Source organism: Protopterus annectens, chromosome 6.part0 (assembly GCF_019279795.1).
Source record: "Protopterus annectens isolate FY-2018-M chromosome 6.part0, PAN1.0, whole genome shotgun sequence".
In the NCBI taxonomy this organism is placed as follows: Eukaryota; Metazoa; Chordata; order Ceratodontiformes; family Protopteridae; genus Protopterus; species Protopterus annectens.
Genome location: NC_056737.1, coordinates 1,913,341,304 through 1,913,360,931, shown reverse-complemented (window position 1 = coordinate 1,913,360,931; position 19,628 = coordinate 1,913,341,304). Strand labels below are relative to the sequence as shown.

The 19,628-nt window shown below is 35.8% G+C and overlaps 1 protein-coding gene across 2 annotated transcripts in view; it reads left to right on the top strand.

The window, feature by feature from the left end:
- PRKAG3 (protein kinase AMP-activated non-catalytic subunit gamma 3) overlaps nt 1–19,628 on the top strand; it is a 1,357,042-nt gene that overhangs the window by 308,340 nt on the left and 1,029,074 nt on the right. For both annotated transcript variants that reach the window (XM_044075227.1, XM_044075226.1), the window contains exon 3: nt 5,034–5,138. In XM_044075227.1, the coding sequence (XP_043931162.1) occupies nt 5,034–5,138 (105 nt within the window). The remainder of the gene's footprint in view (nt 1–5,033; nt 5,139–19,628) is intronic.

The following is a 19,628-nucleotide window of genomic DNA, read 5'->3' as shown; positions in this document are numbered from 1 at the left end:
GTGTGTGTGTGTGTGTGTGTGCGTGCGTGTGTGTGTATGTTTTTATTATGAAGACCATAATCTGTAATCTATTACACCTGCAAAAAATAAATAAATGAATAACTGCCTCTGCATTACTTTTTAGATGATCTTTAGCAGAAAAATATTGCTAGCATTTTCATATTGCGTGACAGATGAAGAAACATATTAATTTAGTTTGAAGGACTATTCAGAGGTTGCTGATACTTTGAGGGCAAAATCACTGCAACGGTTCCTTTCTAGCTGGGTATCAAGACTAGAATCTCATTCACAATTATTTCTCTCATCACTAGCCACATCAAACCAGATTCTCAGTAATGAACAATGCCTGGTAAATGTGTGTTTTCCATTTTTTTATAGTAATCATTAATTTTTTAGCAGACTTATCTGATAGTGCTCTGGGCTGAATAAGCAGTCATGCTTGTGTTGTTTTTCCCTTCTAACTAGTAAATCCTCTCTCTATGTCCTCCTTCTGGTGTCAGTATATTTTTTCATGATTACCTACTTTCTCTGGTCCCTGTTTATTATCTCTCCATCATTTCAGTTCCCAAACCTGGATATTCAGAGCACTTTGCTTTTGAAGATGTTCTTACAACAGATTGGTTAGTACTGATCCTTTCAATGGGAAGAACTGATGCACTGAATTGTTGGTTTCATTGAATCTGTATGGATACACTGTTCTGCACAAAGCATTCCACTGTCTATGAGTTGGGGGTCACATATATGAGTATAGTTCAACTGCATTTACAAAACTCTTTGAACTGACTGTACATTATTAGTCATCATAAAGCCTTTGAAATGACTAGACTATTATCAGTCCTTACTAAGTCTAATATTTCAAAAGCAGTAACTATGTTATTAAGAGTTGAAATAACTATATGTGAGAATGAGGGGGGTCTATATCAGCTTATCGAAAGCTGATAACATTGAACGCTAGTTGAATGACCTCTAAAGGTCGAACAATCAAAATAGCAAAGATACAGAACAGCGATTTTTTTCCCAGGGAAAAAAATTGCTGCACCGTTGTTGCGAGTTTGCCATTTCCTCCACTGTGGTGCGATCTCAGAGTTGGTATACTTAAGTAGCGGGGGTGGGGGGCATAGCCCCCCCTAGTTTATGTTGTGTTTTATTTATTTATTTATTTATTTTTTTGTGGAACAGCGATTTTTTTTTCCCCCTGGAAATGATTATCCCTTGATGAGTGGGACACTCAGTGAGAGAAACTCAATTAAAAATTTGTATATGAGATAGCCGATGAGAAAATGAATTACACCCCTGCTACTGCAGTATGTAGTATTCATATCTTGATTTCTGTTTTAAGGTCAGAATATTCACTGTTTGTAGCTAGTGCCTTTTGTATATATTGAAGTGGCGTCACCTTCATTTTCTTTAATACTTCTGAACCTATGCATTTTATATGTTGCTTTTCTCTTTGGCTCATATACTTGTTCCTTAACTTGTAGAGCACAAATCTGTCATCTGGTCTTGGTATAGCTGCAAAACTCACTATCATCTGTACTTAATCTGAGTAAACTTGGCTCTTCACAGACATGAAAAAAGACAATGACATGCTCTGTAGTACAATCGGGTGGCTTATCTTGTCCCTGACATCTTGTGGTTGTAACATAACATAACATGGAGGGCACCATCACTCTTACTCAGTTCAGATATCTAGAGTTCTAGATAAAATCAGATAAAATTTAAGAGCTTACTGTATACTTTCTGAAAACTTTCCTATTTACTAACCCAAAAAAGCTAAAGCTACTATTGCAGAAGACATTATTCTTCCACATTACAATTTGGGCTTCCACTAACCAATGGTTGCTCATTTTTCACCTGCAAAATGCTAAATAAATCAACAGAATTCATAGATTAATTCTCCAAACCTAAGCACCTTTAAATACCACTTAGCAAAGCAAAGCATTCCCAGTTATTCAAAAAGAAACTATCTCCTCCTGCTCCTTTATATACAAAGTAGTAAAATACTGCTCCTCACTTAACCTTTTACTCTGTTTATACTTTTCCCTTCAAATCTCTTCTCTCATTGCCCAACTGTCCCAAACTACTGCCACAAAATTCTTCTTGAGTATTTAAAAAAGTTTTTTTTTTTTAGAACACTAATACTCTTTTGCTACACATCAGGGTTCACTATTTTTCTTCCAGTTTAAAACCTACCTCTGGCTCGCAGAAAATACTATGTACAACTCAATGTGTTGCTGCACTTTTTATTAGCAGTTCATCATTTACCAGTTACACCTAAATTGCTTGTGCTGCACTGACATTGGCTGTTTACGTGCATTTGACTTATTTGCTATGTTTTGTTTCTGCTGTAAGCAACATCAGCCAAACCCAATCGATATGGTTCATCATATTGCTTTATGCTCTGCTCTGCTTTGTATCTATACATTTATATACAGTGTAGTATCCACTGTTTTTTTATCTCATAACAATGTTATGGTTGAAAAGAACTATTTTGGTCAATTCTGGTTACCTTAAAATAAAAGAAATACATAAATATATTTGCACTCATCTCACATATAATAACAAAACTGTTGATCCGCAATCTCTTGTTATGATCCTTGCTTTAGCATAGTTCCCAAATTTGGATATCAGATTTTTCCGGTGTGAACTTAAGATTTCTGTAACACAGTGTATTTCAAATAATGACAGGCTATGAATCTACATAGATATCTTTCTCATTTGTGTACTTAACTTTAAAGTTTTTTGTTATTTTATTATATTGTCTTGCCTCTTGTTACTCCCTGATAATGACAACTTTTTTGTGATTTTTTTTTAATAAAAACGCCACTTATCTTTGATTTATTTTCTCAATATAGCCTTCTGTCTTATTCCATCTTTTGCATTGGGAGAAACACACTTGTGACCAATACAGAATAGTTACCACATAAAAATAGTTAAAAGATTACCAGTTAGTTTAGACTTCTTTCTAATGAATAAAAAAGTTACTTATTGTCAGTTTCTGTTTCGCCATGTCTGTGGATCTACATTTGGCATAAATCACTGCAGTCCACTAAATTTGGTTTAACTAAGCAGATCTAGAAATATTAGCAATGATTAGAATAGGAGTCTATGATGCATGCATGTATAGCTACAAAGGTCATATGTGTGCATATACATATTAACTGTACAGTGGGACACAGTCAACATACAGAATTCACTTTAATAGACACAAGACAACATAGAATAACCATTCTCTTCACAAAGACTACCACAAATTGACAGACTAACAAATTTCCTAAGAGTATTTTCAGTCCGTTTGGATTCTGACACAGAGCAATAGTGCATCCTGCTGGCCAGCAGGGAACATTACATAATTCAGTTTATGCACGCGTATTTCATGGATTTTCTTCCTGTTTTCTTTTTGACCAATGGCCATTTCTCAGTCATGCCTTCTTAGTTTTTTTTTTTTTTTAGTTTTTTAACAATCTGTCAAGACTACATTATTTAGTGGGAGTGACAGGCTAGCTGTGATATACACTATAATTATCATTCTCAGAACAGTACTCAGGGGCTTAAAAAAAAAACATTAAAATCTTTCTCTAAGCTGTCACCTATCTGAAAACTGCAATTTCAGCCACAAAAAGAATGTGTACTGACAGAACAACGATTTATTTTAAAATAATCATAGTGTAAAAGTGATCTTCTGTAGCATTAACTGAAAAGAAGGCACACTAGCAACATTTTGGTAACCAGAGACAACATTTACAGAGCTTCAAAATTTATATGCTCTTTCCCTCTATCAAAAGTGTAAAACCTGTGATTATAAGTGTCACAGCTCAGAAAAATATGCAACTTAAAAAAAAAAAAAAACAATGAATGCTGAAACTCACTGTAGCACATTTGTAAGTGATTTTGCAGGGAATTTCACCCCATGCACTACCCAAGTGGGGAGATGGAGCCCCCGCACCTGCTCTACACCAAGATCACCACCTCAGAGTTAGAGGAATACTCTTAAGATACTGCAACTTCAGACTTAGTACCTGTTTCCCCTATTTGCATTTACATGTTTGTTCTTGCAAGGATTGTAGTCACAGTTGTCAGAATATATTCATAGATACACATTTTCCTCCATCAGCATGTCACAAATTAGGCATCATCCCATAACTGAAGAAAGGAGGAGATGTTAAGAACATGGCAAAACTGATGAGTGTCTCTTGCATTTCCAGAGAAGTTATGCACTAGAAATAGAAAAGACTGTAAAGAGGTTCTGACTTGCACAACCTGGCACACACAATGGTTTCTCTAACAAAAGAACTACTGACAGGAAAAAAAAGCAGATTTGTCAGCTTTCGTACTTTACATTTTCAATATGTATTTATCCCATGTATGGAAAAATTATTTTTTCTTTTATTACCAGGGTGGTATTCATACCAATTATGGGAAATTTGGTCAGAGCACTGGGGAACTTCCTCAAATCTTTTTTTGACATATGAAACAGCATCTGTTACATCCACCTGAACTACCACCAGCTCAGGCAGACAGGACTTTGATTTAATATATCCAAAGGATGGTACACTGAGGACTGCAGCATACTCTTATGCTAACTATATCATAGTTTACAAATAAAATAATAAAATATTCTTGAGGTGAACTCTGTGCAGCTACATGTTCTCTGTTTAAGGGCCTGAAGGTTTCTGCAAATAAAATCCCAGTGTAGCGGTGTGGGATCACAATATATTATAACAGCCACCAAGTAGTATCTTAGGTATTTTTTGCATTCCGGAATTTCCGTACTACAGTAGACAAAAATATGAGCACTAGAGCATGCTATACTCTAAAATGTTTTACATGGAATAGGAGCTAAAAGTATGCTGGCTAAATATTTTGCTTTAAATAAAGCAAGAGACAGCAATAAGACTTGGAATTTTGATTCTGAGGTCAAAACTCCAGTATAAATATGAAGTCAAACATAAAAATGGTGTCTTTAATATGACAATTTAAATGTAGATTTTGAATCCAATTTTCTGATGATCAACTTTTTGTGTATCCTATAGGTTAGAAAACTAAAGAAAGAAGAGGCATCTCTGCAAAAGAGAAGAGTACAGCAAGTCAAGCTGATTAGTCCGAAGGAAAGAAAAGAACAGAGTGCTATACTTAAGGTAAGGGAGCCGACCAAGCTATAAATGATTCGAGGTATCCTCTGGAAAGAATTGTGTCAATTATTTATAAATGAGTATTTGTTAACACCAATCTTTTCTTGCATGTTGTACATGGGCAGAGGAAAGATGGGTTGTCAGAAGGCAAATGATATTTTGGAAACAATCTGCAAAGTTATCTGTTCCATCAGATGCTCTAAAGAGCTATCTACATTGAAAGTTAGCGTGCAACATGGAGAATATTTTCAAAGCTGTAATGCTGAGGGTTTGCAAGCAAAAATAGATGCTCACAAATTCATTTGTTCTTATTCTTTATTGCTCCTAGAGGCAAAGATATTTCCACAAAGCCAATGTGCTACCCACAAAATTTACTAGACATAGCTCTCTAGTTTTTCATTTAAATCAATCAATCTACAGAGTCTAAAAGAAGACATGGGCCACTATGCACAGATAGTTTGCTATTTTTCAAGTCTAGGAGACATAATTGAGCCTAGTTAAACTACAACCAGTCTATTCTTGCTCCCAGCTTGAGCTTTTTTAATATCTGTGCCATGCTTTCTTAATTTTCCCATGCTTTTGAAATGGCTAGATCTTCACAAAAGCTGTTTTCATTCATATTTACTTTTGTAATGAAAAATGTCTTATTACATTGACACTACCCTGACATCTCAGTTTTTATGCTGCGTGACTTGCCCTTGAACGTAGCTTTTTTATGAACAATGCTTCCTTCTTGAAGTTTCTTAAACTCTTTTCAGTAGTTTAGGCTTCAACATATCTCTGTAATCTTTCCTTTCCTATACTATGTCCACTGTAGGTTTGTTTTGCTATTCCTATTGTATTTTCTTAAGAAGCTTGACAATTTTACCTTCTGGTTAGTAGATTGCCTCTCCAATTCATGTCTCAGCATTGATGGGACTTTAAGATTAGAATATCAGTACATGTGGCACTCATACAAATTGCTGGCACACTCTTTCTCTGCTGCTAGTACCTTTTCCTATGTGTCTCCATTATTTAACTTCAGGTGCCTTCCTTGATGGTTCCTGAGTTGGGTATATCTCATGAATGAATCACAATCTGGCTTTTTTTTAATTCATGTCTATACATCCATACTGAAACATAGATGAAACCTCATTTACAACAGAGTCCCGGGGGTAGAAGCTGAAATATTTCCAATGCAAACAGTTTAGAATAAAGTAAATGTTAAAAAAAACAGACTATATTCAAAATTAAGGAAATATGTAACAGCAAGTTAAATTTTTGAAACCTAGAGAAAAGTTATATTCCTCCACATCTCCTAACTTATATATACTAACTCCATGGTCACGCAACAGTGGGCAAAGGGAATAGTCAGGTTCAGTGAAAGAGGTTTTCAAAGGAACTGTTTTGCCGTATCAGGACTTGCTGTAATTGCTATTTTTCAGTTGTAGGTTCACAAAAAAAATTAACAAGTAGTTTAAGTAGCATTACTGTGAACTATATTAAAATGAAAAATGAAAAAGAGACATTAAGTAGTGTAGCAGACAGATTTAAAGGAATGATTAGCAAATAATGAGGAAAATGCAGTACATAAAATGATGAAATAGGAAAATGTGTGAAAGATAACAGGAGTAACATCAGTGTGAAGTAGCAGATCCTATTCAGTGAGGTACAATGGTTATGGCAAGGTGGGGGCACTCATAATAAAAGGAAAACGAAAGCAGCTAAGAAATAAGGTGTAAAGAGGTTTAGAAAACCATGGCATTGTGCTATCTGGGAGTAGCTCCTTTGCAGAAAGAGTGCATGAAGTCTGAGATGTTAAAGGAAGATGTTTTAAGAAACGTAAGACTGAAAAAGGGAGAGGTGAGGAGAACGGAAAAAGTGGAGGTAGATTAACATAAAGTATTAATTATATAAAGTATAAAAGCTGTTTAAAACAAAGTTTAATGAATGTGGTTTAAAATGTCTACATATAGTTTAGTACATCAGGGATTTATAAGGGTAGAATATACATTTCTTAACAGCAAGCTCAGCATTGTAAAACTGAAAGAATAAGCAATATTATAAAAAAGGATAATTTAGCAGGTGTTCAGGAAATGCTGTTGATCATTAATCAGGTCTAACATAGCTTTGCAAATGAGTTTATGTAAGTGAAGTTATGCCATATCTGATTCCAGTTATTGTAATATTTTCTATAAGCAGAGCATATTCCAGTAGTTTGAGCATGCTCAGGCTGGAGGGTGGTCTAATGAAATGAGAGTTTCTTTTGCCAAACTGTTAATTTAACATATCGGCAATTAAATATTTGTTTCACATTAATTTACTAATGCTAATCCATTCTTAATTATACTGGCCCTCAAAATGATGTGCACACCTCCTCCTCCTTCTTCTTCATTCGGCTTTTTCCAGTTAGGGGTTACCACAGTGGATCACCTGTCCGACTGGCAGTGGAGTTTTACGGTGTCGAGTTGCCAGCTCGGTGTCTGACCTTCCACAGAAGGCACACACACTCATGCCTAGGGCCAGTTTAGAGTATCCAATCCACCTACAGCATGTCTTTGGGATGAAACCGGAGCACCTGGAGGAAACCCTCACGACCACAGGGAGGACATGCAGACTCCGCACAAAAGGCACCCCAGCTGAGGATTGAACCAGAGAACCTCTTGCTGTGAGGTGGCAACACTAACCGCTGCACCACCGCGGCCACCCTACACACCTCCTCCTCCTGCCATATTAATATTAATGCCATAAATATGGCACGACTAGTTTACACTTCCATGTTCAGAAGTTTTATAAATGTTAATTTACGAAAAAAGTAGCTTCAAACTGTTTTATTTTACATAAAACTCCTTTTTGCCACTCTAAACATGATCTTTAATGAGGGCTGCTGCTGCTGCTGTTACCTTCCTGTTTGGAACTGTTGTTTGGATTTGGGGAATCTATTATTTGAAGAAAAAAATGATTCAAGACTAAGGCATTTTCTTCATTTTGAAGTATGAATTTTCATGAACTCTACTTCAACCTGAGTAGCAATGGGTTTTCCTACGTCTCATAGAAGGGAACATACAGCCTGCTTTCCCAAAGTCTGTAAGCTAAACTTCTGATAATCTGCCTTGTCATCTATAGCCTTTGGATAATTTCAGTAACATAGTGGTAGTTAGGAAACAGTCTTCTGTAGAAAGTGATAGGAACAAAATTTAGTTTAGCCCAAATCATTCTGTCATTATCGTTCTATTTAAGATGTTTTCTTTATTTCTTTTTGTGCAACTAATTTGCTGTCTTGTATATTTAATAGGTTATTTTATGCTACACCCAATTTTTCTTATAAGTAAAGTGTTAAATTCTCTCAGTTATAAAAGCTTGTAGCTGGTATCTTATTCATTAGTTTATAAAGGATAACCTTACAGAACTAGTGAGACTGTTGACATTTTCACTTTTTGAGGTGTACTAGAGATGTATATTGTTACTGAAGGGGTAACAGCAGCATCTCCTGTGAAACATTGTTTATATATACAAATAAAGTTTGATTATATTTTAGTTACTGTTGGTAAAATTGTACTAAAAGGCATGGACTCAGACCAGAGTGTATAAAATCCTGTATAGCCAATGATTATAACCCTGTTCCTTACTTGGCTCAGCCCACTGGCTGTGGAAACAGCCTGGCAGGTTATGTAGGCATGGTATATGCAGCTAAAGGCCCACCCAATATGTTCCTGTATTATCTTGAAATGCATCTCAAATTAAAGAGCGTATAGCTGGAGTTGGAGGTGAAACACTTCAAAACAGCAACTAACAGAAACTTGTCAAGGTATAGCGCAAGACCAAAATCAGATTAAACTGCAGAGGAGGAAAGGACATGACAGCGTGATGTTGGAGAAGATGAAAGGAAACATCATCATAAAGCTGCTGAAAGGTAGAAGGAGCAATAGAATGAAAGGCCCTTCACCAAGTGCATGTGAGCAGCAAGGGTGAAAACACAACCCTAAAAACTGAGGGCAGTACTGAAGTGTTCCCTCAGTGTAAAGATGAAGATGATTTTGATAGTTTTATATTAACATTTGAAATAATGTAATCAAGAGCAATCAAAAGCAATTGGTGCTGTTTTTAAATCATGTGCTCAGAATTAATTCTATTAATGTCATTGGTAGGTTTTCCGATTCTGTGTTAATTGATATAAAGTAAAGCATGTCCTTTAGGCTGTATTAAGCTGACACCCAAAACTTATAGAAATATTAGAGAAAGCAGAAGATGATGACAGTGATTTCACTGCAGAAATAATAACTTGTTTTCACCAGTGAGCTGATGAAATGACCACTTGTTTTCACCAGTGAGCTGATGAAATGACAACTTTTCACCAGTGAGCTGATGAAATGACCACTTGTTTTCACCAGTGAGCTGATGAAATGACCACTTGTTTTCACCAGTGAGTTGATGAAATGACCACTTGTTTTCACCAGTGAGTTGATGAAATGACCACTTGTTTGCACCAGTTAGCTGATGAAATGACCACTCGATGCCAATATACTACTTTTGAAATGATGGAACCTTATTATAAGGCAAAAGGCACTCCATACTTTGCTTGTGGATATGAGAATTTAGTTTACAGGCTACCCTGAAGAGAAGGGGGCAAGGTGACCTCTCTTTGGCAAAAGTCCTCAAGAGCAGTTTATTTATCACTGTACATGGGTGTAAGGGTTCTCAAGGGTGCATTTTAAAACATCATAGCATGTTTCACAAAAATGAGGGATTCACTGGTTCCAGTACACACCAGTTTCCTGGAGTTAGACGAATCTAATAGTAATTATGCAACAGTTAGTAGAAAGTGTCAAGAACAATCTATTTAGTTACAGTTAGAATTCATTTAGTAGAAAGTGGCAAGAACAATCTATTTAGTTACAGTTAGAATTCAATTAGTAGAAAGTGGCAAGAACAATCTATTTAGTTACAGTTAGAATTCTTTTGTTGTCATCTATGTGTCTAACATATGCTATTTATAACTTCCCTGTGCAATTAACTTACTGGCTTGTGCATTTCAATTTATCATTTTATACCTTTACCTGATTGTCTCATAAATGAAGGGTTTTCATGTATTCAAATGAATACAAAAAAAAAAAATTAACCAAATTAAAAAAAAAACAAAAAAACATGACTCGGTTCTTATTTATTGATGAATGGTAACATCACATCATTGGTATATGACTGTTGGCACCCACTCATTTTGAATAAAGACTGTTCGGCTATAAGCAATGATAATTTAATATACTGGTTGGCCCAATGGAAGCCTGTTCAGTAACTTGAGACCTTAATGTTAAATTGGTCCAATTGGCGGCAATCTGTGCCATGGACAAAGGAAAGAGGTACTGCAATTAGAAAAGTATCAGTAGCTCCTCCCGGGAAATAGTGTGTGTGTGTGTGTGTTTGTTTGTAAGAATGGCTTGATTAAGTCTCAATTACTGTTGCTAGGACTGCTCTAAAAGGCACTGGGCTTGGTAATTACAATCCTGTTCTACATGTGTTCATTGCAAAGCTTTTCAGGCATGTCAGATGTTTGGTCATAACCATAGGCAGTAAAATGCATTTGCTGTAAGCTCTTGCATCCAATCACTCCTGTGTGCGTGTGTGTGTGTGTGTGTGTGTGTGTGTGTGTGTGTGTGTGTGTGTGTGTGTGTGTGTTTATATATATATATATATATATATATATATATATATATATATGTATGTATGTATGTATATATATATATATATATATATATATATATATATATATATATTTTGCTGGTAGCCATGTGGGATGCAAGGGTGGTCACCTCTGTCTTTGTCATTATGTATGTCAGCTCTGCAGATTTAAAAATGTAGTCTCTGTATGCCTCACATTTTTTGCTGCCACCTCTTCTTACCTGACAAGCTTATGTAACCAAGAATGTCTTTCTCAATGTCTGAATTCAAGAACTAATATTCACTTTACCACCCCTACTCAAAAGGTGTCCTGTTTTAAATGTTGAACCCAAATCAAATGCACATCCTTTACAACAGATGCAATGCTTGTAGCACACTTGAAAAAAAGACAAGCAAAATTAGCTTCTTCTACAGTATACAGAGAATATATTAAATACAAGGGTTGAGAGAGCACTAGTCACCAGGAAATATGGTAACTGTGTGGATGAGAGGAACACTAGCCACCAGGGAATACAGTAACTGCATGGATCTGGGGGAACACCAGCTGTCAGGGAATACAGTAACTATGTATGTTGGGGTAACACTAGCCACCAGGGAATGCATTAACTGTGGGCTGGGGGAACCCTAGCCACCAGGGAATACAATAACTGCATGGATGGGGGGAACACTAGCCACTAGGAAATACAATAACTACATGAATCTGGGGGAACACTAGCCATTAGGGAATACAGTCAACTACATGGGTCAGGAGGGCTCATGCCATTAGGGATAACCTCTCTTGCCATAAAAGGACACATAACGGGTTTGGAGAAACTCTAGACACCAGAAATACTGTATATAGCATTTCTTTAAGGCATATAATTAAAAAAAAAATTCTGCAGAGTACCACTAGACACAAGGATACTACTTTAAGTAGTGCCTTAAATGCTCTAAAAGTGAGTTGAACCCTGAACCCTTGCCACTAATGCACTGTGCTAACTGAGAAGTTATTGCATCACTGAATTTTTAAATATATGTGAAGGATCTTGGGTATTTTTCCATGCCTGCAGTAATTTGTGATGCATGAAAGGGAGAGACAAGGAACAGTAGGCACACCTTTAAGTCTAGCAAATCAGGGAAGGATTATATGTTTGCCTCTCAATGCCTTGGAGAGTTGCTAGTCTAACAGCTTTTGCACTGTCTTGGCTTATTTGATGATATGAAGTATGAAACTCTAATATATGTCATTAATGACTCACTGAATTCATTCATGACTTACAAGTGCAGGAAAAAGGAGACATCTATGATATTCTGACAATAAAGGGATACATATGGACTAGATGTTGTGTGTGCATGTGTGCGTGTGTGCGTGTGTGTGTGTATTTTGTGTTGGGGAGTGAGTGGTTGGGTGCCTATGCTAACATCATGCGGCTGCTGCCACTGTTACCAGGAAGTGCTGATCTGCACTCAAGGTAGCTACTGGTGATTCAGAGACATGTAAAATAGTTGACTGCATTCCCTGAAGGGCCAATGGCAGAGACAGAGAAAGAGAGAGATGTCTGGAGCTTGCCATAGTCAAAACAGACCAGTAGTGGACAAGGTCTTTAGCACTGCTTGGTCTTTTTAGAATAAAAATGGTACCACAGAGATCTAAAAAGAAGTCATGAGGAGTGTAAGGTAGAGAGCTACAGAGGGCATAGGTCTGCCTGACAACTGCCCCAGATTTTGCAGAATGTCCTAATTTTGGTTCATATTTTTACTCTTTTACACTCAAGATCTGATTTTCTGGTACATCACACAATCTCTGATAATTAAAGTCAGTCTATAATGCCAGTAAATAGGAGTTTTAAGCTTCTCATTGTTTGGAAAGTGAATGTTACTGGAGCACCTGTTCTGCTAAAATTTTACGTGAATTACAGTAATAGCTAAATATTGTTCTTTTTTGGTCCTTTCCTGTGTCTGGAACTCTTGAGAACACAAGTTGCAAGTAATTTTGGCCTATTCCTGTTAATGTTTTGGTCTATTATACTGGCAGAATAAACATTTCTACAATATTAACCCAACCTATTAAAGAATACAATTTATTATTATACTTCTTGTTTTGGTTATATATGATATTAAGACAGTTATTATAAGTCATAAATATCATATGTTCATATTTTTGATATAAATAATTCCTCAAAATTAAAATCATCTACTATTAGTGCCAAATCTTGATATGGACCACATTGTATGCCATAAAAGCTTCACTGCTCTGATTTCTCATAGTTAATATTTTTTTTGTTCTCCCCAGACCTCATTTATACTGGCCCAATACCCAGTGACCCACACCCACACTGGGCCTACCACAGTCCTCCTACCCTCCTTGGACTTGTTCTGATGATGCTGAGGCTGGTCATGGATTTTAAGGGTGTTCTGAAGGCTCAGCCTTCTGTGCTTCTGTCTGTATTTTTTTTATTATTTTATATTTCCTACCTACATTTCCCTTTCCCTGCCTACCATGCTCACTGGTTGCTTCTTTGGGCAGCTACCCTTTATGGTCCACGAATCCCCTTTAGGGAGTGTCACCAGTGACTGCCCTTCCCCTATGATGGGCATACCCAATCCTCATTGATGCTCCATCAGTTGCCCATGCTGCTAAATGAGCCTGTAGTTAGGGCTTTATCTTTCAATGCCATCAGGGCAGTTTATTTCTCATAATTAATCTTATAATTGTCTTATTATCTTATGTGTACTATCCCTATTATATTGAAATATCACAACGTTTAAGAATGCAAGAAATGCAATATATATTTTTATGTCAAATAAGGACATACCATATTGATTCTCAGAAAGCACCAGTGTTGATTGAGGAATTATAGGTGACACCCCTGTCTAAAATATTATTAATAGTCTTTATATTCTCTTATAGAATATATCTCCTTGTAGAACTAAAATATTCTATAAATTAATGTTTTTTAGCAAATGTTGTGGATTGCAGTCCTTAGATAATGACAGACGTGAGTTACAGACTTCATATCTTTCAGAAAAATGGGATAATGCAAAGCGTGTTATTCTAGTAACGTTCTTAGTACATAATATCATTGTTTAAAGTCCACCCTGACTTTGGGTCTTTGCGATTCTTGAGCTATGAAGTTGGGTGGGGGGGTTGCTCTCTTTGGTTCTGACAGCAAAAAGCTGAATATGCTTCTATGCCATTATTTAGTCTTATTCATGCATTCATCTGATCTCAAGCAGACATCTGAGATGTACACTTTTTACAACAGGCTATAATTGTTGGTCATTTGTGTATGTGGGTATATGTGTGTGTTTGTGTTTTTCAGCAGATACTGATTTAACCTCATATTTTTGGTCTGATCCTCATAAAATCTTTGGTTTCCTGGAAATTTGTTATTGATTGCACTCACCAAATAATGATAGATGTGAATTTTGGACTTCATATCGTTCAGAAAATCCTTGCTAATGCAAAACCAGTTACACTGGCAACTTTCTAAGTACATAAGAACAATATTTAAAGTCTGTCCCCGATTTCTGGTATTTCTTTCCAGTTCTTGAGTTAAGTGGGTGAAAAGGCATAGTGGTTACAGATGGTTGTACTGTATGGTTCTGACATCAGCACGCTGAAATATATTCCTGGGGCAGTATTTGTGTTTTATTCATTCATTTGTACACAAGCAGATATATAAGGTGCAAATAGTCAGAAAAGTAGCTGTAATTGATGGTAGTGTGTGCGCACATAAATACACACTGCAAAACCTTTATAATGATATGATAAGCAGGAAAGATACAGGGCTATGGATATGTGTTAAGCAAAAAATGGAAGAGCTTATAGGTAATGTTTTGGTCAGTTTGCAAAACAGTTTTGTCAAGTTGCTCTAACTGGATCAACATATCGTATGGAGCTAAAATGAGCAAAATATTTTTTTTTTGTGGAGAAAGGAGGAATAACATTAGAAATGGTCCAGCTGGGCAAGAATATTTTTGGCTGTGTGGCTTTGCTATAAATGCTTAGAAGTCATGTTGTGTTCTATGTTTATATGTCTTCTGTGGTTTATTTAGCCACAAGCTAAATGTATGTTCCACAATCATGTTGTGGGCAAATAACATACAAAGTTTAGACTAATTCTGAAAACTAACCTGCAGGTGTAGCAAACTAAGGAAACAGGCATGTGTATTTTTTTATAGACCAGCAAGGATGCCTTTTTAGATTCAAGGCTTTACGTTAAATGTTTTGAATGTTGAGTACTATGACACCAAGACTCAAAACTTTGAAACATAAACAATCCCTCAAAAAAAAAAAAACAAAAAAAAAAAAACTTTTTTTTTGCAGGGGGGTTTCCCCCCTGCACCCTAATACCCCTATTATATATGCTTACTCTGAGATTGTCTTGCAGCAGGGAAAGGGCCATTTCCCCCATCTCTGCTGTATCATGATATCCTACAGTTGGATTCCCTTTCAGTACAATACTGCAGCATTTTTGATTTCAGTGTTTTGAATGTTGGTGTTGTGGCACTTGACATTCAAAATGTTCCATGTAAAGACTTGTGTTCTCAGTTTTGTGGTAGAGCTACATAGGTGTCATCCATTAACACCACAAGGATTCAAATTGTATAGGTTGTACCTGTTAAAAGGGTAAATTTACACATTTGTGCCCTTACCTCACAGATATGAAATTCCTCATATGCAAATTTTCTGTGCTATGATTTTGGACCCTCTGCTAAGATTTTTGATGGCCCCCAATATGATTTTGAATGAGAAGCCCTAATTTTAAATATCACTTTTATAACTTGATATGCCTCATTCTGCATCTATTCTGACTTGTGAACAAATGCCACCATTGTTTGTCTTAAACAAATTTGCAAATCATTCTAATGCATGCAACTACTTGTTTCGTCTATGTACATCCTACATTTCTGAGAGTATTCAAATCACTGTAGACTCACTGGAAGAAGAATACTTAAGTAAAGATGAAATCATTTGACTTTCTAGCCACAACATTCTCCCTGTGATGTTTTCTGTGACATGTTCTGGAGTATGAACCACAATCACTTCAATGCAGCACAATTTGTCGATATGGCAAAATATTTATCATCATATCTCACTACTTGTACTCCTGTCTCAGGCAACCAAACAATGCTTGTCATATAATCATACCAACTAGTTCCAGAACCACCAATTATTGTTTATGTACATGGTACATGTAGCTTCATAACTTTCTCTCTCACTGCTGTACTTTGGCATTCCTCAGGGCTCAGTATTACTTTTCTAAACTCTCTTGCCCATGCATCCCAATGTATCATGCATACTTTATTCAGATAATCTGATATTCTTGAAAAGCATTAAACTGCATACAGTATAAACGCATTGAAATTAGAGGGTCACAATGGATAAAAAATAACTTTAATAAAAGACCACAAGCAAAGTATTAAGCTCTTTTGTCCCACAACAACCAGGAACTTCATCAGAATACAAAAACGCATAGATACAGTATTACTTAAATATACCACTTATTTAATTAATCCTAACCAACAAGTCACACTGGAACTCTAATTAATCCAATTAGGAGAGAATAATCAAGATTAAAGTATGTCCAACCTAAATATTAAGCATAAGCAATAGAAAAAAATAAAGCCTGTGCCAAGTTTACACATAGTTAAATAAATGTATATGTTGTAAAATGTTGAAACATCTTATTAAAAAGCATATACCACAATAGCTTAAAGCCAACGCTAAAAACAATATAAGCCTATAACTTACTAGTGCTAAATTTTAAAGTTGACATAATAGAAAAAGAGTCACAGAAACAGGGTAACATGGGAGCTAACCTAAGCTGCCAACAAAGTTCCTTATTATAGAATACACTCTTCCAATCTCCCCCTCTAGGATCCACACTAATCTGGTCTATAATTCCAAAAGTAAATTTATTAAAATTAATACATTTACTAGAATGTTTAAAAAGTGCATTTGTTTCTTTTCCATTTTTAATATCATTTATATGTTCATAAATTTTTGTTTTTAATGCCCGCTCCATTTTACTAATATAGAAACTTAGACAACTCTCACATTTGGCCAAATAAACTATTTTACTAGTGCTACAATTGCCCTTTAAAAACACTGCTTTAGTTTTCATAGCATTATTTAAAATAATCTCAGTCTCCTTTATAATATAGGCACATTGCCTACAGCTGCCACATGGAACAGTCCCTTGATTCACATTGCTGTGTCCCGATTTGCTCTCAGATAATTTCTTAAAGTTGGCCACAGTTTTAGTAACAAAAAACGGCTCAGATCCCAATAAAGTGTAAATAGCAGAATTACTTTTAAAACTGCACCAGTTTTTTCTGGTGACATCTTTAGTGTTATTCGAGTATTGATTATATTGTATAACACAAGCCTTCTCATATTTTGATTTTAGCAACTGGGCTACCAGTGCACCCCAACCCTGTACCCAAAAGCGGTTTATATATACTGTTCCATCCATGATACGGTTCAACAATAACACTATCTACTCATTTTTAGGATACCCCTAGCATAGAACATATTTCCAAGTGTTACCAGTTCAGTTAAGACATCGTTATACTGGGAAGTCATCCTAGCTATCCGAATAGCTTGTCCCTTAATCAAACTTTTCTTCTGCGTGTAGGGATGGCAACGAGTATAATATAAATAAGAATTGCAAAAAGTATCCTTACGGTAGATATTAGACTTAAAACCATCTCTGTCTTGGGAAATCAACGTGTCTAAATATCTATGATGGATTACTTTGATAAGTAAATTTAAAATATTCTGTAGTGTTGTTAATACAATTCACAAAACCACAAAAGAAAAATGTCATCCTGGTACCGCAAATATAAATGTAAATTCTCATCAAAGCCACTGTCGAAAACATACTTATGTTTCCACCCTAAAAACACAAGGCTGTCATAGACAGGGACACATGCCGCACCCGTGGCAACTCCATTAATCTGTTGGAAATACTCCCCCTCAAAAAACAAATAAGTGCCATTAATTCAACAATAAGGGTAATTTGGTCACTAGAAAATGAAGAATTTAAGAACAACATCTCTTCAAAAAATTCCAAACCAATATCTTTAGGCATACAGAGAGTAAATCCTTTACATCACTTGTCACAAAAAGAAGATCTGTGGACCATATTTCCCTCTTAAGATGGCATAAAAATTCCCAAGAATCTTTAATTAAATGAGTTGCATTATAAACCACATGTTTCACCCATTTATCCACAAAAACAGCCAGGGGATGGGTTTTAGAACCATTGGCTGAAACTACAGGTCTAAACGGTGGGTTGGAAATATTTTTGTGAATCTTGGGAATACCAAATTAGAGGGAATAACAGGGTTTGTATTCACTAAAAATTCATAGACATCCAAGGAAATATGCTCAGAGACAGAACAATGTTGTAGAGTTTGTATTATTAGACTGAATATCTCATATAGAACTGCAGAGTACAAACATACTTTTACTTAGAGCTTTTGGTTTAAATTCATATCTTCTTAACTGTTCATGCATCATGTGGTTGTTCCTGGAGTTCTCTGCACTTGCCAGTATATTTTGTTCTGCTCCTATTCTTTATATACTTTCTTTTGTTTTTTTTGGCAGTTTCAGTTGTGACATGATTCTTGTCTACTTCTGGTTTGAATTCCATTCCTCCTCCTTTCTGAAATGCTTCTGCTAAACTAAGTAAAGAGGTGATCTTAGACTTCTTTTTATGCTTTAGAACTTTCATTATGTTTGGATCTGATGATGTTAAAAAATTGTAAGCAGTTTGACACTGCCAGCCGAGCTAGACAGAATTTTGTAAGTAATTCTATGTAATTTGTGAATAATAATATGATTTGTATGCTTGCCGTAAAAAATGTAAGAAAACTATATGTTTTGTACTGAGCTTCAAGACTGTAACCACAGTGCACTCTGCTGGAAAAGAGCAGAACTGTGTATAAACTCTATGCCTATGTAAATGTATGTTTCACAGTAGAAATTGAGATATACAGAGTTAACTTGCAAAACTCTAAGAAAATAAGTTGATAAGTAAAGAGTTTTATGATGTGTTATAAAGTCAGTTTATCTCAAGCTAAGAGACAGAATGTATAGACTAGGGGCTTCTTTCTATTGTCTGGAAACAGAGGTAATTACAGGTTTCCAAGGCAATTGTTTTACAACTTCCAGTTCAGGCAAGCTTCTAAGATAAAATTGTCAGCTTCTGAGAGATAAGTATTTTTTAACAGAGACATGTTAAAAATGTAAGTTCCTGCTAGCCTGGGAAACTAGGTAGAGGTGACAAGAATGATGTAATCTGAGATGATTCAGCAGTAATGTGTATTATCAATTTAAGAACTATCTCAGAGAGAAAGAGTGCATTTTGTATCTTGTTCTCGACCTGTAATCAGCGTCTCACCAGCACTTGCTTTGCTCTGTAAGACTTAGATCTTAGTATCTCTCTTAGAGATAGATAGGAAAATAGATCAGTTTAGATGTTTTCTGTATTTATGTGAGACTGTCCTACAATGTTGTTTTAAAGTATTTCCTGTGATTGTGAACTCTATTGTCACTCAGTTGAGTTAATGAATATTGTCTTGTGCTTTTATTATTTATTATTAAATATATTTAAACCTTTTAATTGTGGCTAGTTTGCTTACAGATATTTAAGCTCTTAGTGTACTTGCATGTATTGGGTAACACTGTACAGGCCACTCTAGAATAGCCTTAAAAGTTTGGTCACACTTACTATTTGGATAACAGTAACATTACAAAGTGGAATTGGTCACCCTTTGGGAAGGGTCTTATAGTAGCTGATAAGTAGGGGTTCTGGTGGCAGTGCTAGCTACCATATGGTCTGGGCAGAA